The following is a 22265-nucleotide window of genomic DNA, read 5'->3' on the forward strand; positions in this document are numbered from 1 at the left end:
TTTATCTATCTCAAAACTTAGAAGTTCTACCAAAATGTAATAGTCAAACACACATGCAAAATGACCCTGCATTTAAGGTAATTGCTGGTACCAAATGTTGTTTTTAAGTTCTGCAATAAAACAGTCTCCCAGACATTTAATAGTATGTCATTTGGTAAATGAAAGTTTCCACAAAGTAACTTTGTGAGAAGACCTAAAACTATGCTAGTGAAGAGTCTGGCTAAAAGAAACAAAAATACGGATCATTTTGGTCCAATACTAATTTTATTTCAAGTTACTACAGAGCTGAATAAAATGCTGACACCACCACACAAAAATTTATTGAGTTGGCAATAGGCAAAACATGATGTCAGCCACCAATATCACCATCCACATTACCAAACAGCATGAACTTAACTTAGACTTGATCTTAACTTACACTTCATGCCTAAAGTTACAGTAAAAATAAAAATCTTAGGCATGAAGCATTATTAAACATAGATGAGTTTAGTCTGGCATAGTTTGACTCAAATTAGTCTAGTACTTTAACAACTTCAGTAAAAAACAGAATAATGCAAACAAACATAATTTTCTAAATGAGGTACATTCTTCACCAAACAGACCCACAGAAGTAAGTCTCAGGCAACTCACAATTATATTCAAATAAGTAACACCAAAGACATACACAACATGCTGGCTGACAGGAGAGATAGAAACACACATATATACACATACACAAATTCTTACCTTCATGGCATGAATTTCTTCAAGCAATCGTTGTGCTCGTCTTTGGTTTTTCAACAGTGCATCTTCAGTACCCCTGCAAAAGACACATTACAATATGTAGCCAGAAAAACCATTTATTTTAGACTAGTATCATAACTAAAAGTCTCTCCATTTCTTTTAGGAAAGCTTAATAAATCTCTAAATAACAAACATTCTGCCATCCTGCACTGCGCCCCCCCACCCCGCCCCGCAACCCAACACATACCCCGATTCCATCAACAAACCCAAGTTTTTGGCAAAAATAAGCACTATCCAGGCATTATATTATTGACTATTACCACTAATACAGTTTGCCTTCTAATTCCTTAATGGGAAAGCCAATAATACTTTCTAATCAATCGATTAATAGCACATTGTATTACATATAAGTTTTATATGCTACAATTAAGCTTCATAAGCTACAAGGTTCGATATAATTTTATTAAATGAAAATTTGTTCTCTGGAATTAAATAAATACATAAAGATGTTAAATATGTGATTATATCCGAGAGGAGGGCTATCTTATGAAACATTTACAAAAGAAAAAACAAGACTTCTAATCACATAAAATACATAAATAACCCCAAAGGATTTTCACGTTGAAAAAGCCAAAAGAAGAGTTTTGAAAAAACAGAATTTATCATGTATGTTAATTGAATATGGTCCAAACTATGTAAGGACATGCTGATATAGCACATTTCATCTCACTCATCCTATCTATATATAAAACAAAGTGCTATATGAGTAAGATATTTAATTACTCCTCGAGGTCCCACCCTCGAATTTTGTAACTACCAAAAAAAAAAAAAACTTCTGACATTTTATGAGTCATAAGACCATTACTTTAAATGACTAACTTTTTCGACTTCAGTCTGCCAACACTCCGGACAAGTTTTCGGATAACCAAAACTCGGATTCTCTTCACTTCTTTTCTCATCTTCACAACCTTCAAAGAATAAAGCCAAAATGAGAGAGGTTTTTAATTCAAGAAGAAACATACCTTATCTTGAGTATTAATATTATAGAATAAGTCTACCACTTCAACCAAAGTTCCGTTTAACTATATTCATAGTTTGATGAAATCAAACTTCTTCCATAGACAGTGAAAGAATAAGAAATAAATCAACATTCTAAACATGTGTCTGAGGACTTAGGAGAAACAACTTATGATTAAAAAAAAAAATCATAGCATTCCCAGTGGCTAGTATTAAATTAAACTTATATTGTGCTGGGCTTGCACCATAATAAACTCTGAGCTCAATGACATCAGAGACCACTATATTTATCTTTGAATCCTTGTGGTTTAAAGCAAAGCTTCATCCATAATTGTAGGAATTTAATTTACTGAATGGGTGTTTGTATTAACAAAAGCAAATGCATGAAAGTGATTTTGTTTTACTTATTTTTAGCATACTTTCATTTATATTCAGTAATAAATTATTTCAAGCATAACTTGAAAAACACAAGGGCATACCCGCAGGCACACGCACGCATACACACACACACACACTTTAAATCACCCCATGAGAGAACAATGTTGAGCTATAAGAATTTTTTAAAAAGTAGAATTATTGGCCAACAGATAGAAATATTCTAATGATAAAGAACTACATGTTATAATAGTACTTAGTGCAATAAGATGCTATCATTTTGAGTTTATGTTTTATCCATCATTGTTAAGAGGCATACACCTTATAATTCCTCCTGTAATGTCCTTCACCTCTTCTCCAATTCAGGAACTATATGATATTTAGTTCAGATATACATGTTCCTGTGAAACCTTCAATGACTTCTTCAGTGAAATAACCACTCCATCCTTGGAGTTTCCATTATACCCGTAGGTAGTAAATAGCACTATATTGTCACTAATTGCTCATGAGGCTGTCTTTTTCTATAGTGTATAACTTCCTGAAGGACAGGGGCCTTAAAATATTTACATAATGTTTTCTGTGCCTTGCGAGAGTGCCTGGCACACACAATCCTCAAATTCTTCTTGTCAAAATAACAGTATCAACATCGTTCTGTTTTTACAAGGCTCCTGCATTTAGCTGTTACCTCTTACCCTTCACTAATATCATTCACCCCCTTATCATTGACAATAATGGCAACCAACTTACAATTTCTAGCCATCCTGAGTTTTGCCATTATTCTGCATGATGTAGATGTCCACTTGAATAACCCACCCAACATTACATCCTCACTTCTTGACTTCCTCCTTTCTAATGACCTAATCTATTCCATCACAGCTACCCACTTCCATGTTCACACTGTAGTCCTTGTCATTGCTCATAACTATTCCACTTCTAAAATCATCAACTAAAATACCCCACACTAATAGAGACACAGATGTGGAGAACAAACATATGGACACCAAGCGGGGAAAGCGGGGGGGGGGGGGGGGGGGGGGGCGGGGGGATGAATTGGGAGGTTGGGATTGCCATATATACATTACTGGTGGGAAAAAAATATATCAAATTGTACACTTTGAATATATGCAGTTTATTGTATGTCAACTGTATCTCAATAAAAGTTCTTTAAAAAAAAATACCCCACACTGAGACCACAACTTCTTTCAGCTTGCTTGTTCAACCTCACCCACCACAAATGGGCTTTGACTTTATTGGAACTACCAATTCACTGGCCCCTATACTCTCTCTCAAACGATTAGACTTTTTCTTTTTAATTTTCCTTCTCTTATCCAGTACATAGTCAACATTTGCCAATACCTTAAACTCATTCCTCTGGTTAGCAATCCCTCTAGTGAATCCTGGAAAAAAAACAACATTCTGAATATGGAATCTAGAAAAATGGTACTGATGAACCTAGTGGCAAGGCAGGAAAAGAGATGCAGACATAGAGAATGGACTTGAGGACATGGGGGGGGGGAGGGGAGAAGGGGAAGCTGAGATGAAGTGAGACAGTAGCAGTGACATATACACTACCAATTGTAAAATAGCTAGTGGTAAGCTGCTGCAGAGCACAGCGAGATCAGCTTGATGCTTTGTGAAGACCTAAAGGGGGTGGAATAAAGAGGGTAGGAGGAAGGCTCATGAGGGAGGGGATATATGTATACATATAGCGGATTCACTTTGTTGTACGGCAGAAACTAACACAATATTGTAAAGCAAATATACTCCAATAAAGATGAAAATATTAAAAAACAAAACAAAACAACATTCTGAGTTCTTTTATCACAGGACCCCAAGAGCCAGGAAATATGTGAGACATTCTATCTACTAGATATTCATAACTAACCTCAAATGGGTCCTTACACTTTGTAGCAATCCTATTATACATATATACACACACACATATATATTTTGGTCAAATCACTTTACTATGACTATTTTAAATCTGTGCCTGCTTTCCTAAAACAGCTAACCTTTTTCTTCCTCTCTTTTTCAATTTCATGGAGAAAATAAACATTAGATGGTAACCATCAGCTTTCTACTACCATGAATATGAATTTACTTGCATCACCCGTCCTCTTCTATTAATAGGTTACAATATAAGAAATATCCCTAAACTTTTCTGAGGTTAATTTTTTAACTATATTTTGGATCCCATCCTTTTCTGCCTTCCTAGAGCCCTTACTACAAACTATTCATTTACTCTAGCATTGTCAACCTCTTAAATGGATGTTTCCTACTGACTTTTAATCATGCTTGAGTCATTTTCATTAAAGAAAAGACAAACAAAACATCTTCACTACAAAGTTCACTAGGAGCACCCTCTCCAAGGCCCAAGCTTTTAGAGATGTTCAAACTCAACGTCTCCTTGTCTGCATGCCACATAATTCTAGTTTAATTTCCATTCCCATCAGTCTACTAAAAGCTGTCACAAACGACACCAATAATTTCTAAAAGTCCTTGAATCCAACAGGAATTTTTCAGATTTCATTTTGCTTGAAATCTAGCAGAATTTGATACTGCTGAACATTTCCTCCTTCTTAAAATACTCTCCCTTTGGTTTCTATAACAGAACATTATCCTGGTTTTCCTCCTTCTGTGAAGGCACATTCACCTCTACTCAGTCTTGCACTGACCAGGCCAACTCTTCTTTTCAAGGTATACTTTTAGCCCTAAATGATCTTATGTGTGTATACAGTTTTAATTTGCCACCTACACAAAGATGACTCAAAATTTCTACCTTCAGATGAGATCTCCACTTTAGCTCCAGACCTAAATGTATAACTGCTGACTTGACATTTCGAGTATGCTTAAAATCACCTCCAACTCACGCCTGAATCCGTGTTCTGCACTCCCAACTGGATCCCTTTTCTGGTGTTTCATATTTAAGGGAATAGAACGATCCTTTCAATTATAAGCCTAGGGCTCATTATAGGTAGCTTTCCTTTCTAAATCCCTCACAATGAATCTATTACCAAGTCCTGATAATTTTACTTCCTAATTATTTCTCAAATTGTACCATTTTTCTTCTATCTTGACTTTGCTCTCTGGGCTGAGTTACTGGTAACTGATTTCTCAATATCCATTCTTGCCCTTCTCCAATCAGTTATCCACAACTTAATCAGAATACATTTTTTTAACACTTAGATCTGATGTAACATCTTTACGTAACTCTCCTCAATGGTTTCCAGCTGTTCTTAGGATGGCCACACGGGCCATCTTTTAGTCCGTCCTCCCCATGCTTAAAATTACCACCAAATCTTTCACCTGCTGTTTTCTCTGACAGGAGTGTTCTTTCTCCCCATGTCAGCTTGTTAACATCTTATCTTTCTGATTTTGGCCCAGTTGTCATTTCTCAGTAAAGTGTCTCCTGGTCTCCCTCAGAGGGTTAAAAAGTGCTTCTAGAATTATCACGATGCTTATTTTAAGTTTAATATTTTGGTTTTAAACTGATTATGCTTAATGTGTCTTTTTTCCACTAGGTTATAAATTCCATGAAGGTCAAGTATCTGGTTTTATTCAACACTGCATCTTAACACCCAGAATAGTAGATGGCATACAATAAGTGTTCAATAAATATTTAAGTAAATGACCAGAAAGAGAGCACTATTCACTTGTTCAGTCACTGTTTCAAATAAGTAATATAATAACGGAATGTAAAGTAATCAGATTTCCACTAGACATGTTAACCTCTTTGGATTTGTTTCAAAGTTAGATCTATGAAAAAAATCATACTTGCATAAACAAAAAGCCATTTAGACTAGGTTTAAGTGGAAAAACGAATTGCTACATTTCATAAGCAGCATAATAGGGGGTCATGATACATTTTTGAAAGTTAAGTCATTCATAAAATAAACAGCAAGTGATAAATTATGCACTAAAACATATTAACAAATGTTTCTAATTGCTGTACCCCACAGGTGCATGAGATGATTATATACCATTTGCTAACTGCTGTTAAAACCAAACTTAACTAATAAATTGCAGTGGGCAGAACTGGTCCTCAGTTACATTCCAATCATGGGAAAGCTAGACTCCAATTTAAAAATGCCAATTTAAGAAGTACTATGTTTGTCATTACTGCATAAGGGAATTCTGAAAAGCAAAGGGAAGGCTTCATGTACTTAGTTTCATGCCAATGCCAAAAAATGCTTTTCTAGCTTATGAACTCTTCCAGTATTTGGTAAGTTTAGTATACTAACAAAAATGTATATTCACTTCAAGTAAAAATGGAATTATTACTTTTATTTTCCTCACACTGCCTGCCCCAAACACTTAGCTTTCTCCAAGCATTTAAATTTATTTTTGCAAAAAAGACAAACAGCTACCAGTAGCCTTTTAGTTAGGATTTAAAAGGTTGCCAATTCACTTGTCACCCAGGAATTATAAAGCTGGTTGACAGATAACCCAGATGTCAACAAACAGGCCTAAAACACTCAGTATTGTCAGAAGGCCAACATACTGCTTAAGGGCAACATGCTTTGGTGAATTCTTCAACCAAAAGCAAATAGAACTGTCATTGTTAGAAATGTGAAAAAAGTATAACATTGTTCAGGAGGAAAAGAAGGAAAGAGAAATAAAGTGAGCAAGGACAAACCAGGCATAATAATGAAATGTGCTGACAGAGAAGAGACAAAATGAAAAAGAAGTGGAAGGGAAGACTCTGAAGTCAGAAACTGAAGGACAAAACTCTGTAGGTCATTATTATTAAGACTGTTAAGCCCAAGATGAGTGCTTCCAAGCTGTAAAAAGAATGCATTTAATAATCTATAAGAGCACAAGAAAAAGAGTTAAGATACACACATTCACCCCCACACAAAATACACGCACTGCAAATGAGGAGAGTCACCTAGAACCTAGGTACAGAGGTGCATTCAGTTAACCTGGTGAAATCTCAACACAGTAATGTAAGCTGGATCAAATCTTAGGTAGATAGTACAAAAATACAATCATAAATAAAATAAATGAAAAGCTAATATACCTGCTTGGGAAAAGACCATGCGAACATGTGGGCAAGAATCAACATAAACACAGGAAAGGGAACCACAAGGAGCAAAGGCTCAGAATCAAGAAGATTCCAAAGAAAGTTTCCCCAGCTGAGAGACTTACAAACTCCAATTTGTACTGGGATAACTCAATTACAGGGATAGGTATATAATAGATAGATAGATAGATAGATAGATAGATAGATAGATAGATAGATAGATAGATAGATATAAAATCACAGCCCAACACTGAATCATACCAATAAAACCCTTTCTGTGGTTCTGTTTCAAGCAGCCGACGTGGATCAGTAGACAGCAAAAGAATGTGTCTTACAATGTGAGCATTAGTATCTACACTAGATGTATTTCTCAATAAACTAGCTTTCTTATTTACATGGTCTCTTATGAGTTTATGGTTGATATGAATTTGCTTTTGAAAGAATTTTTTTGAGAATACTTTGGGGTGACAACAATAGCAAGCTTCCAATCTACAAGGCTGAGAGCAAACTGGTCCACAGACAAATGTAAATGTAAATGTTACTTTGAAATGACTCGTAGTTGGCTATCTGCTAGCCAGTCAATTAGTCAGCCTCTTTTGGTAATGTACTGACTTTGCTACACATATGAATTAACTTATAACAAAAACCCATGGTTATTAGAAAGCAATTATTCTAAGAGCTAGTTGCTCTAGAGAAGCTTGCAGTGCTAAGAAAAATCTGAGTATATCTCTGTTTCTTAGAATGCATTAAAACTTCTGCTTATTCATTATCCACTCATCAGACTGGCAAATACAAAAAAAAATATGACAACACATTCTGTTTGTGAGACTTTGAGGAAACAGGCACTCGCATACTTTGCTGGTAGGAATGCAAATTGGTATACTCCTTCTGGAGGAAACTAACAAAAATCCTACTTCCAGGAATCTGTGCAGAAGACATACCTCCAGCTATAGCAAAAGGCTATGCACAAGACTATTCAATGCAATATTTTTACAAAATGTTGCATAAGAGATAAATATTGTATATAAATAAAGCATCAATGTAGGAGATCTACATGTATTATGGATAAACCCTGAAAATACTGCTTAGTGAAAGAAGTAACTTTTAGAATGATATGTATAGTATGATATTGCATTTATACAGTATAACGCCACACATGCAAAGTGTAAAAATACAAAACATAATACTATACACTGGGTATGAATATGGACGTATGTTATGAAAATTATAAAAAATACACGTGAGAAAACACACTGAGTAATAATTACTTCTGAGGTGGAAAAGAAGGTGGGTGAGATTACACATTATGATATGGCAAAATATTGACATTTGCTAAAAACAGAAAAGATTATAAGGACATTTGTTATATCATTTTCCATACGTTTGAACTATTTCATAGTTCAACTTTATAAAGAGGACTTCTAATTTGGCCATTCAGATGATAACTTATTGAATTAAATTTTTTATTTCTGATGAGTGACAATTTTAAATTGTTCTCAATTTAAAATTCTAGAGTGCTTGGTGATTATCTACAACTCAATCATTATTGACCATATGCTGCCACCTAGCAAAACTTCCTAGAATTGTTTAACAGCCAAACAGAAAATGGTTCTCTTCTTAAAGACGGACCCTAGTTTACTATTTCAGTAAAGAATTAGTAAAAAGTATCACATATTTAATTATGAAACTGGAGCTTTAGAATTTTAAAAGCACATACAAACAGTTCTTGACATTCTTATCTCTTATAATAAGTAAAGGCAAATCATTTTGTTCTCTGGTATTTTAGTTTCTACTTTTAGTATCTTATAGGACATGGAAAGCAATCTTCTAATTGGCTTCCTGATAATTTACTATCAAGAATAAAATGTCAGTTTCATACAGAAGCCCTTGGCCCCCCTGTGGAATTAAAGTACCAGATCAGAATGTTTCATCTCCTAATTCTGAGCTTATGTATCACTGCTACCCAATGAAACAAATGACTCGAGAAAACCCAGCTCTAGTTTTGCAAATTCTTCACTCACTAAATGCTAAGGCACTGTTGTTTTCAACTGTACATCCCGTCTCTGGTTCTAATGGAAAGGGAGAGAAAAGTCTATATTTAGCAGATTTCTCCCCCTTAATTGAACATTAGGTGATTCAAGTTGAGCTATCCATACTTTTATCTGCCCAGCAAGTACATAGTACTTATTAGTACCCATACACAAGGTACTATGTTAAAGATTAGGGAAGCTGCTGTAATAAATCAGTTAACAATTCTCTCTTCAAAGTCCACATGCAATAAATAATCATAAGATGAAGTAAAAAGTGATATTTTATTTAAAGAAAAAGTACAGGTAGAATTTTACATTATTTCAGAAGAATACATGTATTTTAAGAAACTAGAGACAGGAAGTATTCTATAAATGTCAGCCTTTAGCCTTGGAAAATTATTGAAAAGAACAGAATTAGGGCTGAAGACACTGAAAGTTAACATAATATAATAGTTGTGTCTGCAGGCTGGCTTTTATTTTCACGAAAGACATTTTGGTAAATTAAATATACTGTAAATTAGCCGGCCACGAAACTTTTTAAAAGAAAAGCCTAAAATTAAAAATTATGGAAAAAGGGTTTCAATCCAATTAATGATAGAAATGAGACCCAATATTCCAAAGATAATACCAGAGATTTACACATTTTTGCAAATGTGATAAAACCTATGAACTACTCCCCCCCCCCACACCCAGAGACAGCAAAAACACAACAAATTACACATAATTTCAGGCAGCTGTACGATCCCTGGAAATCACACCTGAATCTCAGTTAAGGAGAGAGAATTTAAGTTATTAAGGATCATAAAAATGATGCCCCAAGTTACTCAACAGACAGACACTGAGGATATGATGGTGAGCAAAAATTTAGTCAGGTTGAGGGCGTAAGAAATCTCTTTCAAGTTCACATGCCCCACATATTAAGCAATTCTTACAAATGCTAAAAAGAAGTAAATAGCACTACAAAAGCTTACAAAAGGAGTAAATGAAAGTCAATAAAAGGAGTAAATGAGAGTCAAGAACCATTTCAAGAACCAGTGACAAAGTAGAAGTATAAAATGTACTGAGAGGAAAAGGAGCTGTGGGTAAAAGAACAACACGTGCAAAAGATCTACAAAAGATTATGCTAGATAGTGGAGGAAAGCCAGTGTGGCTTAAGTATGGAGCCTGAGGGAGGTGAGGGAGGTGAGGGGAGTGGCATAATAGTGGAGAGATTGGCCTTGTTTAGATTGGTCTTGACCAAAAGCAACAGGAAGCCACCAAATCAGTTATAAGCAAAGAAAGACATGATTAGATTTGTTTTGAAGGGAGCACTCCAGCTGTACCAAAGAGATGAGATCAGCAGACTAGTCAAAGCAGTTGGGAGGTTAGGATAGTATTTCTGCTGAAAAATATAACTTGGACTAGGATAGGAGTGATGATGGAAAAGTAATGGAAAGATATGAGATAACAATGAATTTGAACTCTTTTTTCATATATATTTCTTCCGTAAAGGAGTTGTTATTCATTTCTTTTACCAATTTTCTATGAGATGATTTCTCTTAATTTCCATGAGGTATTTTATAGTAATGACATTAGCCATTTATCTGTAATATTTGTTTTATTTTTTCTAATTGTTTTTACCCCTTTTTCATTTTTTACGTAAACAAATGTTTTTCCGTTTGTAGTGTTTCTCCCATTAATTTTAAATTATAACACTTTTCTTCCACCATCTCCACTTTCTTGTTCTTTTCTTCCCTACCTTCATGTTAGAACATATATTTACTTCAGTGTGGGATGTATAAACTTCCTAATTTGATAAGTTCATTCAATCATCCAGAAAACATTTATAGACTACATATGTTGCAGGTGATAATAATACACATAAAAAAAGAGAGAAACAGGTAAATAAGTATTTTCAAAGTAGAAAGCATACTGCTTGCATAAAGAATTAGAAACCTAGCCCAGGCTGAGGTGAATTAGTGAAGACTTCCTAAAGGTCAAATTTTAACTGTTTTGAAGAGGCCTGGAAACTAGCAAAGTGGACAAAGAAAGAGCCTTATGTGAAGAGTGGAGTAAATGACTGTCACCACTCCTTTTAGAGTAATTTCGAAATTGAACAGGAAGCTCACTAGTATTTCCAGTGAATTTCCAAGGATATCCCTCCAATTAAGGTCTTTTATACCTCACAGGGATTCTAATGGAAAGACCATAAAATGCTTTCTGTAGCTAGCACGAGCTTAACATATGTTCATCAATATAACTAAACACCTTCAAGAGTTCTCCTCTTCAATTTATTCTGTTCTCCACTGTCAAGTGAAATCCAGACTTTTTAACCTGGCAGTGAGGCAGTAATACATTTCAGCTTTATTTCCTACTTTATCCCACAAGTTCTCACCATTAGAGTTATCTACTCCCATACAATTCAAGGGGTTTCCCACTCCCATTCTTTCCTCGCTTATACTGGTCCCTCTGGCTAGAACGCCTTCTTTCCCCTTCATTGAATCACAGAATGCAATCCTGCGTAAGAGCCACAAAGACCGAGAACAAATATCACTCATTTCATTTTGCCTTCTTTGGAAACTTTTCTGCACTACGTAACTTTTTCCTGTGAGCATTATTCTATATCATTGATGGATTTTGCTCACCATTTCCCACCTGACTACAGGTTGCTTACAAAGCTGTGTAATATGAAGTGACTTGCTCATAGCAAACACATATATCCACTGAATAAAAAGGATGAAGAATTTCCTTTGCTGTAGCTGTGAGGTCCTCATTCGATCCCCGCTTTTACAGTTTACTTTACGTCTTCGATGGCTTATGACTTCTTTGAATAGAAGCAGAAACTAGAAAACGGATAACGACAGAAATGGTAACCTGTAACCATTAACACATAATGGTGGAGGTGATGAGGGCAAATGTCTGATGAGACTGGATTTAAGAGAGATGAGACGAAAACTTCGGGACAGCAAGTATTACAGTTTTGCTGTAAATGGAAGCAGAGAAATGTGACAGTAGCTGAAAGAAGAAATGAGGTACTGAGCGAGCATACATCCTTCTAAATGATACGGTCTCATTCAAGATGAGCAATTTCTTAGAAAAGCTACAGCTCTCAATCTCTCCCTTTCATTTTCTGCAGTCAACAAAAAGCAGGAAATATATACTGAAAGTTTGTTAGGCACTGTACAAATACTTTACATATTCCAGTTAACTTAATTCTCACTAGAGCCGCGCGAGGAAGGTACTACCATAAACTTCTTTTACAGACGAACACTGAACATAGAGATTAAATGACCTTCCCAAAGTACCACAAACAAAAATTCACGGAGACTGAGAACCAGAGACGTTTCGCCTAGAAACCAGGGGGTGGGAGGATGGGGAGTTACGGTTGTCAGTCTCTGAGCTCCGGAAAATTCGCCTGGGCCCACCAGGCACACTCCCGCCTCGCCCCAGGCCATTCGAAAAGACGCAAAAGACCCGTTCTGAGGGCCCTAAAAGTCAGCCCCACAGGTTTCTAAATCTCGGTGCTCACCTCATTATTGAGATTCAAAGTCCCGGGCTGGGCCATAGCAGCTCTAAGCGGGTCCGCTGCTGCCCGCACGTGAACTGTGCCGGAACGCGGTTGCGTTACCACGCCCCCGAACGGCGGTCTCGTTGGCCCAAAATTCATCCGCTGTCTGCTCTAGCCAACACATGAGTAAAGAACGGGTACGCCAAATTCTGAGGGGAAGAACGGAAGTGACGGAGAACAACTTCCGGCGTGAGTGCTCCGCGCCGGATTTGCTTGTTCCTATGGAAGCCAGGAAGGGGCCGGTGGCCGAGGGGGCGCTCAGCAAGCTCCGTCCTTGTTCAGAAGTTTTTCAAGATGCTGATTTTCTTATATTCGTTTGCAGAATGGTCCAGCTTTGTAAGGACTTTATTTTTCGTGTCTCGGTGGGGGTGAAAGCCTTTATGAAAGGATCACTTGAGCGACCAGTTTTGCTCCGAATTTTTATCTAGCGTTTGTGAAAATTCCTGCGCTTCTAACGAGCACATCTGTTAGATTCAGCTTTTTTACCAGCCTCACTTTAGAGCTCAAGCATGGACATATTTTTCTGCACACTGTAAGAAGGTTTAAATTTAGATAATGTAGGAAGCAAAACGAGGATGCACACTTGCTGCTGCCTGTGAGAATGGCTGTTTTGAAGTGTTAGCCTGCGTGCAGAGGACACATGAGGGAGTGAGTCGCAATTAAATAACATTAATAGTTAACACCTGGTAGTATTGAGCTTTAAAATGGGTCAAGTGCTGGGACAAACACTTTGAGTGAATTATCTCCAAAATGGTCAAATCTAATGAGATAGGAACTATTATTCTTATTTTACAGATTTGGAAACTAACTTTCGAGGAGCCAAGCGTCTTGCCGAGAGTTGCCCAGCTGGAGCCAACCAGTGCTATAGGATTCCAGGGCTGGTTACATAGTTTAAGGGGCCCAGTGCAAAATGGAAAATGCAGGACCCCATTCAAAAAGTAGGAAAAAGTTGCTTCTTTTCTTATGTGGTGACTTTTGACCTGTCATGTGCTTTTTATTTGGCATTTAATGTGATGCTCCCTCAAGCACAGGGATGTCATGGGGCTAGGGCACACCTTCACAGGTGTCTGGGACCCACACTTAAGGACTCAGGGAGGGGTGCCTGTGCTGGGCCAAGATGGCAGCAGTTGCTGGGCAGAGACGGGGAAGTACCAAGCCAGAGAACCCAAATGGAAGTGTGTGGCAGGGAAGACCACACTTGACCTGAGACTAAGCCCTTGACATACGTTCTATTGTCCCACTGGCTTTCACTTACAAAACTTAAATTCACAGATAAAGTTATTAACGGTTTCAAGACTGTGATGAAACAAAATTTAAGCTAGGCCCACCTCTGAGCTTCTGTCCAACACATCGGTCCTAGGCAGAGCCTATGCCCTTCACTCCTGCTTCTGTACTCAGTTTACAGTAACTCAGTCTTGTGTTTGGATAGGTATTCTTTAACGTGTGATTTGGACACAATTGGCTTAACGCCTGCCTTCCTCCTTGACTAGTGTTGCATAAAGGTAGTTTTCGCATTCATAAATCACACACTGAATTGTAATGGTCTCCTTATTCAGCTACTTCTCCTTAAAACTTGGTCTCCTAGAGTGTAGGGGCTTTTCACCCCAGGTGGCTAGTAGGCACTTCACACATGAGTACATAGGAAAGCTTGTTTTAAAGATAAATGTAGAGCTTTATGGAAAATGTCTTCTAATTTCAGAAAGAGGTGTTAGTATGATTCCATAATGCTTCAAAAAATGTATTCTTAATATGAAGTTTGTCTGTAGTTCTTAAAGGCTGTGTAGTGTTTTCTCTTGACCACTCGTCTTTGTTCTCCAGCATCTCATTTCTCTAGCCACCACAGTCTCTTCAGGCTCAGCATTTGTTTTCTACCTTTCTTAGCCCAAGGTCTCTTCTTTGCTTATGATGCGCACCAGATCTGCTTTCTCAAGTGCTGCTTTTCAAGACCAGTTCACATTCTATCCATCCTTTTTAAGAATTACCTTCATAGCCCCCAACAGAAGTTAGCGTTTCTCATCAGCGGTTCATTCTTATATTATTTAGAATATTCTACTTTAACTGAAAATTTCTTGTGTACTGTTTACTCTTTTACGTGATAAGCTCTCAGCAACCTTAGATGTTCATTTTTAAAGTGCTAGTAGTTTTTCACTGTCCCTGATATATCACTTCAGTATCAATCCATCTCTGTCTTTTGATGTTACAACCTCAAAAATCATTTTGATTTTTACAGAGGTGATTCTACTAACCTGCTTTCATCAAGCTATACACATATTCTCTAGTAATAATAATGCATTAGCATTAGTCAGGCTACAAGTTTCTCTAGAAAGCAACACTGCCCCTTTTATTATTGAAAGCTGGTCCTGGGTCATTTAAATGCTGTCAGAGATATGAAATAACAAAATTATTATCATTGAAAGCAACTAGTATGAGACCTTTTTCCTCTTTATTGCAGTGTTCCATTTAGGGGAAGGAAGGATTCGCAAGCATGTACAATGGGGACTCAAGTTTTCCAAATTCAAGTTTCTTAAGACTTTCTTAAATCCCACTGTATTTGTCTACTCAAGCTACAACAAAATATCACACAATGGGTGGCCTAAACAACAGACATTTATTTTCATACAGTTCTGGAGGCTAGAAATCCAAGATCAAGGTGCTATCATGGTTGCTTCTCCTGAGAGCTCTCTTCATGGCTTGCAGAAACAGCCTTCTTGCTGTGTCCTCACATGGCCTTTCCAATGTGCATACCAGGAAGAGACTTCTCTGATGTCTTTCCCTCTTCTTATGAGGATACCAATCCTATTCTATTAGGGCTCCACCCTTATGACCTCGTTTCAGCTTAGTTGATTTCCTGAAGGCCTTATCTCTAAACATCATTACATTGGGGATTAGAGTTTCAATATGTGGGGACACAATTCAGTCTATAACACCCACTTTCTTTGAAAAAAGGAAATTATCTCTAAAGTAGTATTCTCCTTATCTAACATGCCTGATGACTGCCATTTCTATCATTTTGCCTTTCAAAAATTATACTCACATTTTTAGATTACAACTAAACTCATGGATGTTTAGCATTCAGAATAGAATTGAGGAAAAGATCCATGTCTTTGGGTCTGTATGGACAACTGATTTTCAACAAAGTTGTAAAGATAATTCAGTGGAGGAAAGGTAGCTTTTTCAAAAATTGTGCTGAAACAATTGGATATTCATTTAAAAAATTAACTTTGACCCAAATCTCACACCACATACAAAAAAAAAAAAAAAACCTTGTATCATACACCTAAATGTAAAGCACAAAACTATAAAACTGCTAGAATAAAAGATAGGACAAAGACGTTGTGATCTAGAGTTAGGCAAAGATTTCTTGGATATCAGAACAAATGCAGAATCCATATAAAAATGCATTGACGAACTGGACTGAATGAATATTAAAACCTCTCTTCAAAATGCACTTAATATAGTGAAAAGATAAGCTGTACACGGAGAGGAAAATTTTGCAACTAACATGTTCTATAAAGGGTTTTTATCTAGAATTTATATAGAACTCCAAACTCAATAAGGATAGAAAGAACCCAATAAAATAAGTGGCCAAAAGATCTGAATTTTCTAACACACCTAAAAAGATATGGGGATAGCAAATAAGCACATGAAAGTATGTTCAACATCATCAGGGAAATGCAAGTTAAAACCACAATATGATACCATTATACACCTATTAGAATACTTAAAAAGTCTGATCATAACAAGTGCTAGTGAGGATGTGGAACAACTGGAACTCTCAGGCATCATTTGTGGAAATATAAAATGGTAGGACCACCTGGTAACTGAGCCCACTGCAATATTATTCACAGTGGCCAAGACGTGGAAGCAACCTAAATGTTCATCTGTGGATGACTGGATAAAGAAAATGTGTTATGCACAAACAGCAGAATATCATTCAACTTTTAAAAAGAAGGAAATTCTGCCACTTGTAAAAACATGAATGAACCTGAAGGACATTATGCTAAGTGAAATAAGCCAGACACAGAAAGACAAATACTATATGATACCACTTATATCAGGAATCTAAAGCTGTCAAACTCATAGAAGCAAAGAGTAGAATGGTGGATTCCAGAGGCTGAAGGGAGGGGAAAATGGGAAAGTATTAGTCAAAAGGCACAAAGTTTTAGTTATACAAAATAAATAAGTGCTATGGATTTACTGTACAGCATAGTTGCCATAGTTAACAATATTGTATACTTAAAAATTTGCTAAGAGGACAAATCTGAAAAACATTTAAGTGTTTTTATCATCAAAAAAATAAAAGGGGCAGGAGGAAACTTTTGGAGGTAATGGATATGCTAATAGCATAGATTGTAGTGATGGTTTCACGGTGTATGCTTATCTCCAAAGTCATCAAGTTATATATGTTATTTACAGCTTTTATTGTGGTATGTCAATTATACCACAATTTTAAAAAGATTTTTTTTAAAGAAAGATACGGGATTTAAAAAAATAGAAATGCTACACCTTTCTCTTACTTGAGTAAGTGGGTAAAGAGAACTTATTGGCAAACCTGTCATTTTTTTTTCAGCCTGTTGTTTACAATCTTTAGTACTTAAACTATTATTATTTTTTAAGCTCTTTATTGGAATATAATTGTTTTACACTCTTGTACCAGCTTTTGAGGTACACCAAAGTGAATCAGCTGTATTTATACATATATCCACATATCCCCTCCCTCCCGAGACTTTCTCTCAACCATTCCTGTCCTGGCCCTCTAAGGCATCACTGAGTTGATCTCCCTTTGTTATATAGCAACTTCCCACTAGCTATCTATTTTACAGTTGGTAGCGTAAATATGTCTATGCTACTCTCTCACTTTGTCCTAGCTTCCCCTTTGCCCCACCCCCACCCCTGCAACCCTGTGTCCTCTAGTCCATTCTCTGCATCTGCATCTTTATTCTTGCCCTGTCACTGGGTTCATCATTGAACTATTATTAGTAATTCACCTCACAGCAGATTCCAACACAACTGAGTGTTCGAATCCCAGCTAAAGAACCACTGCATTAAGTTTCTCAGTTATTCTGGCTCTGCACTTTCAATTCTCTATCCCCTGGATGGCAGTGTTGTTCTCCAAATTTCACATTACAATTGAAACTTGGCATCTTAAAGAAAGCAAACTGAATGAATGGCTTAGGATAGCATTTTTGAATTAGAAGGAAAATAGATGGATTTATCAGATTTTATATTTTTAATGCCTAAGATTAACTCTCAGGTTTCAATTTTTGACTTGAAGTGAATTACTAAACAATAACAAACACTCTAATTGAGCCACTAATGGATTTATTTAAAATTCAATGTTTAATATATATATAACACACGGAAGAATGTAACTAGTTATTGTATAGAAGACCGGTAGTTGGCAAGTCACTAGGCTAATAATGTTTACTAAATCAACCTTCTAACAGATTATTTTTTGCCTAAATTTCATGTCAATGTTCATGGAGTATTTTGGTTAGATTTTTTACTTTATATCTCTGGGAAATTTAAAGAAAAGTTTCTATTGTAGGAATTTTAGATCTTAAAAAGTGTAGAAATAGCTGGTTCATATTACATAGTCAAGTTTTACAAAATCTGAAGGGATGGAGCTGACACTTAGTAATTTAGTACTTTGGCAAAGAGCTTTGGCTGTGGAATCAGACTGATATCAAACTATCTCTTAATAGCTGTATGCCCTTGGACAAATTATATTAACTCTCTGTGACAAGGCTTCTTTATTTATAAAAATGAGAATGATAATCACCCTCATAGGATTGTTGTGATGATTAAATGAAAACACTATGTACAGTTCTTGAATATTTACCTCTCAATAATTTAATCTGATATTATTTTCCATTATCTAATATGATCTTGACAGTAACTTTAGGAGATAGGCATGGTACCTGTGAAGGATGCATGTCTTATGAATAACAAATATGCCAGAGGTCACAGAGGTAATAAGAGGGCAATCCAAGTATCTTGACATAAAATCACTGATGTCAGTTTTACAACTCTATGATATGAATGTATAAGTTACATTAATAATTTATGAACACTATTCTTTCCCATTGACCTAATTATTTATTGATTGTTCAGCAATCAATGATCTAAGGCACTTAATAAACTATAAATCTTAGCATATATATGATTTATTTCTTTTAATTATTTGCCAATTGGTCCAAGATAGGCTACAAGATTATGCAACAAAGCCTATAATAATTTAAAGCTAAGTTCAAAAAGGTTATTAAAGCCCAATTCAGATTCATTTTCAATAAAGTGATTGGCTTCGATTCACTTTAATCAACATTTTGAGCATCTATATTGCAAAGCATTGTGCTAGGTTCAGTAGGAGGTTTTGAAAAAATGATTAAGACATTGTCCTTGTCCATGTTCACCATGGACTTACAGAGTAATAACTTTAACGATTCTAACACCAAGGCCCACTCAATATATTAAGTGCCAGAGAAAGAGTATTATAAGGAAATGAGAGCAATTTGATTAGAAAGATTCTTAGAGGAGGTGGGTTTTGAGTTCTATTTTGAAAGAAGGGTGTCACTTCAATAGGCAGCTGTAGAATAGGGAGAAAATTCCCAGCAGAGGAAATTAGTTAAATAAAAGCAAGGTAATAAAAGACATTCTATTTCATAGATAAAATAAAGCATCTAAAAGACTTTTCATATACTCTTAAAGTTTCCAAAAACATTGTTAGACATAGAAATTAAAAACTTTTAAATTTCTTAAATTTATCTCCCCTATACATAACTTTGAAAAAGTCCTCTTAAATTATTGAAATTTTTAGAGAATGAAACAAAATCTTTTGAGGCAAAAACCAAACTTCATGAATCATAATAGACTGGGAGAAGTGGGTTTTAAAATACCTGGGAATTTGGAGATTTTCAAATGAGTAGTATTTAAAGGAAATTTTGCTGCAGTTATATTAAGCATAAAGATGGAAATTCAAGGTAGAATGAAGTAAATGGTGTAAAAACCAGTTCAGAGAAAACATTTTTAAACACCATCAAGAGCAAGGAGTTTATAGCAAATCTTTTGGGTAGCATGTCCATCAAGACCAAGAGAGAGAGAAAATATATAGCTATATATATAAAATATATAGCAGGTCATTTAGCTTCTCCTTGAGGGAATTCAATGCCATTTCTCTGGCAAGGATTAAGGTTAGAGAAATTCCGTTATTTTCCCCAACTCATACTCAGGGTTCTTGAAAGTGCTATCTCTGCTTCTTCACTTTTTAGCTGTTGCATAGTTTTGGAATCCCCGTCAGAGTCACCAGTAACCTCCCAGGTACTCAACTAGATTTTAGGGTGCTCTAGGTACAAGATATCACCTCTTTCCTTTGCCAGCATTGACTCACCTGAATGTGTTGGCTGAGCCAATGACTCCTTTCCTCTTTTGTCTCCCCACATGTATCATTGTCTAAGCTAGAAGCCTTGCCAGATAGATTTACTGTATGTAGTAGCACTTCATACCAGACTTTTTTATACCTGACCCTAACCACATGAACACTATTGATTCAACAAAGAATTATCCAGCCCAAATGTCACTAGTGCTGAGATTGAGAGCTGCTAATCTATGTTCATGTCTGTAACAACCCACTTTATAGTGCAATGAAGTACCAAAGGCCAGGCTGTGGGAGAGGTCAGATCCAGGTACAAGAAATGAGGGAGGGGGCAGGGATTGGTCTGTATAGAATTTTTTCTTTTTTTGATGTGGACCATTTTTAAAGTCTTTATTGAATTTGTTACAATATTGCTTCTGTTTTATTTTTTTTTGGTTTTTTGGCCACGAAGCATGTAAGATCTTAGCTCCCCAGTCAGGGATTGAACCCACACCCTCTTCATTGGAAAGTGAAGTCCTAACCACTGGACCTCCAGGGAAGTCCCTGTATAGAATTGTAAGCCAGTTATAATCCTGACTAAAAGCCAATCTGGTTTTATTATCACCATGCATTAGAAATTCTAAAGAAAAAGTCAGTGATAAAAATTCTCCTCCCTGAACAAATATCTTATCAGTTTAAGTATAAATAACTAGTTCATGTTTACAGTTGTTTTAAAATTATATATGTAAGCCTCAACATTAGTAAAGCTTTATTAACTTTAATAAACATTGTATTCTATATGAAAGCAAGTTTGGAGAACTGCCAGTTATGCAGTAGGCCCCTGACACCTGTAGACCTAGGGACACCTGTTTAATAATAAGTTTGTAATTGTTTGGAATCAACTGAGCTCACTTTTTGATACAGTTCATTTGCAATCTCTGTGATAGGACAAATTCCTACGTTTAACAGTGATTCAAAATAAACAATGATAGCTGTGTGTGATTTTTTTTAAGTTATCTTTCTTTTCCTAGTGTGAGATTTTAGATGAGGTTAATCAGACAAAAAAAAATTACAAACAGCTGGAATTATCTTTGAGCACTGTACAGTGAAACACCAAGCTTTAAAATCATTTCTTGAAGAGAGGCATATAGAAGATGTGGGACAGGATATTAATTATTTAACAACAATGACCAACAAAGTAAGAAAATGGACGTTCACATAGAAAAAAGAATCAAATTTTAGAGAAGAATGCCAGAAGAAAAAACAGAAGATGGTGGTATTACATTGTCATTAAAAACAGCAACATTTGAATGTCTTAATTGTTTTCATGAAGAATGGATACTTGTTCTAAAGCAATGGATCAAATAATGTCCATGTTTGTTATCATTCATCCATTTTCTTTCACTCTTGCAAAAGAAGAAAAAATTCTGTAGTTATAATCAGTGTTATAGAAATTTATGATGCATTTTATGGTGAAAATATTGTAGTGGAAATATTTTTGGCTGAAAAGCGATTCAAAACCACTAGCATACATCCTGAAGAAACAAAGACATGGATAGTATAACAATCTTTGGAATTTATTGTAAATCAGATTGTAATAATGTTTAAGTTTTTTCTTTCACTAGTTGCATATATGTTGCTTCATATGAAAGAAACATCAACGATAAAATTAGTTAAAAGTGCTCTTCAGCTCTAAGTGAAGAGAAGTTGAGAAATCCGGCTGTACTATCTTGTAAATATGAATACGTTAAGAAGATCAATTTTTGATGAGGTTTTTGACAAATATGCAGAAGTTCAGGCTTGAAAACAAAAACAATAATGTTATTGTTGAAAACAAAAACAATATGTTATTATTGAATGCTGTGACAGACCAATATGTAGGAATAAATTTTACCTTTTTAACACATTATTGATCAGGGAATTTTTGCAGAAACTAACAGCTGTGGCCTTAGTAAGTTTCCAGTAAAAAATGTGTTAAAAATATATTAGTATATTAGTCTTTTATATTTTTGTATTCTAGCATTTAATTTTTTTTTTAGTTTTAAACTTTTTTACTCCATGATTTTATATACAAAGTTCAATAAAAAATAATTTCACTGGGTGCTTTCTCTTCTGGACATTATTTGTTGTTTCTTTTTACAACTTTTTCTGAAAATATATTTTTTGTATAGAGGATGGTAGTATTAAAAATGATTTGTT

General features: G+C 35.6%; 1 protein-coding gene across 2 annotated transcripts in view; it reads right to left on the reverse strand.

Annotated features, from left to right (window-relative positions):
* The window catches only part of SRFBP1 (serum response factor binding protein 1), a 71325-nt gene extending 58523 nt beyond the window's left edge, over window positions 1-12802 (reverse strand). The window contains exons 1-3 of one of the 2 annotated variants that reach the window (XM_057736739.1): window positions 12677-12802; window positions 1603-1691; window positions 727-799 (exon numbers count right to left, since the gene is read on the reverse strand). In XM_057736739.1, coding sequence (XP_057592722.1) covers window positions 727-799; window positions 1603-1691; window positions 12677-12712 — 198 coding nt within the window. In that variant the 5' untranslated portion in view covers window positions 12713-12802. Of the gene's footprint in view, window positions 1-726; window positions 800-1602; window positions 1692-2862; window positions 2915-12676 lie in introns of those variants that run through there. The other variant, XM_057736748.1, reaches the window with a different exon arrangement.
* Window positions 12803-22265: the final 9463 nt, after the last annotated feature.

This window comes from Hippopotamus amphibius, chromosome 1, assembly GCF_030028045.1.
Source record: "Hippopotamus amphibius kiboko isolate mHipAmp2 chromosome 1, mHipAmp2.hap2, whole genome shotgun sequence".
In the NCBI taxonomy this organism is placed as follows: domain Eukaryota; kingdom Metazoa; phylum Chordata; class Mammalia; order Artiodactyla; family Hippopotamidae; genus Hippopotamus; species Hippopotamus amphibius.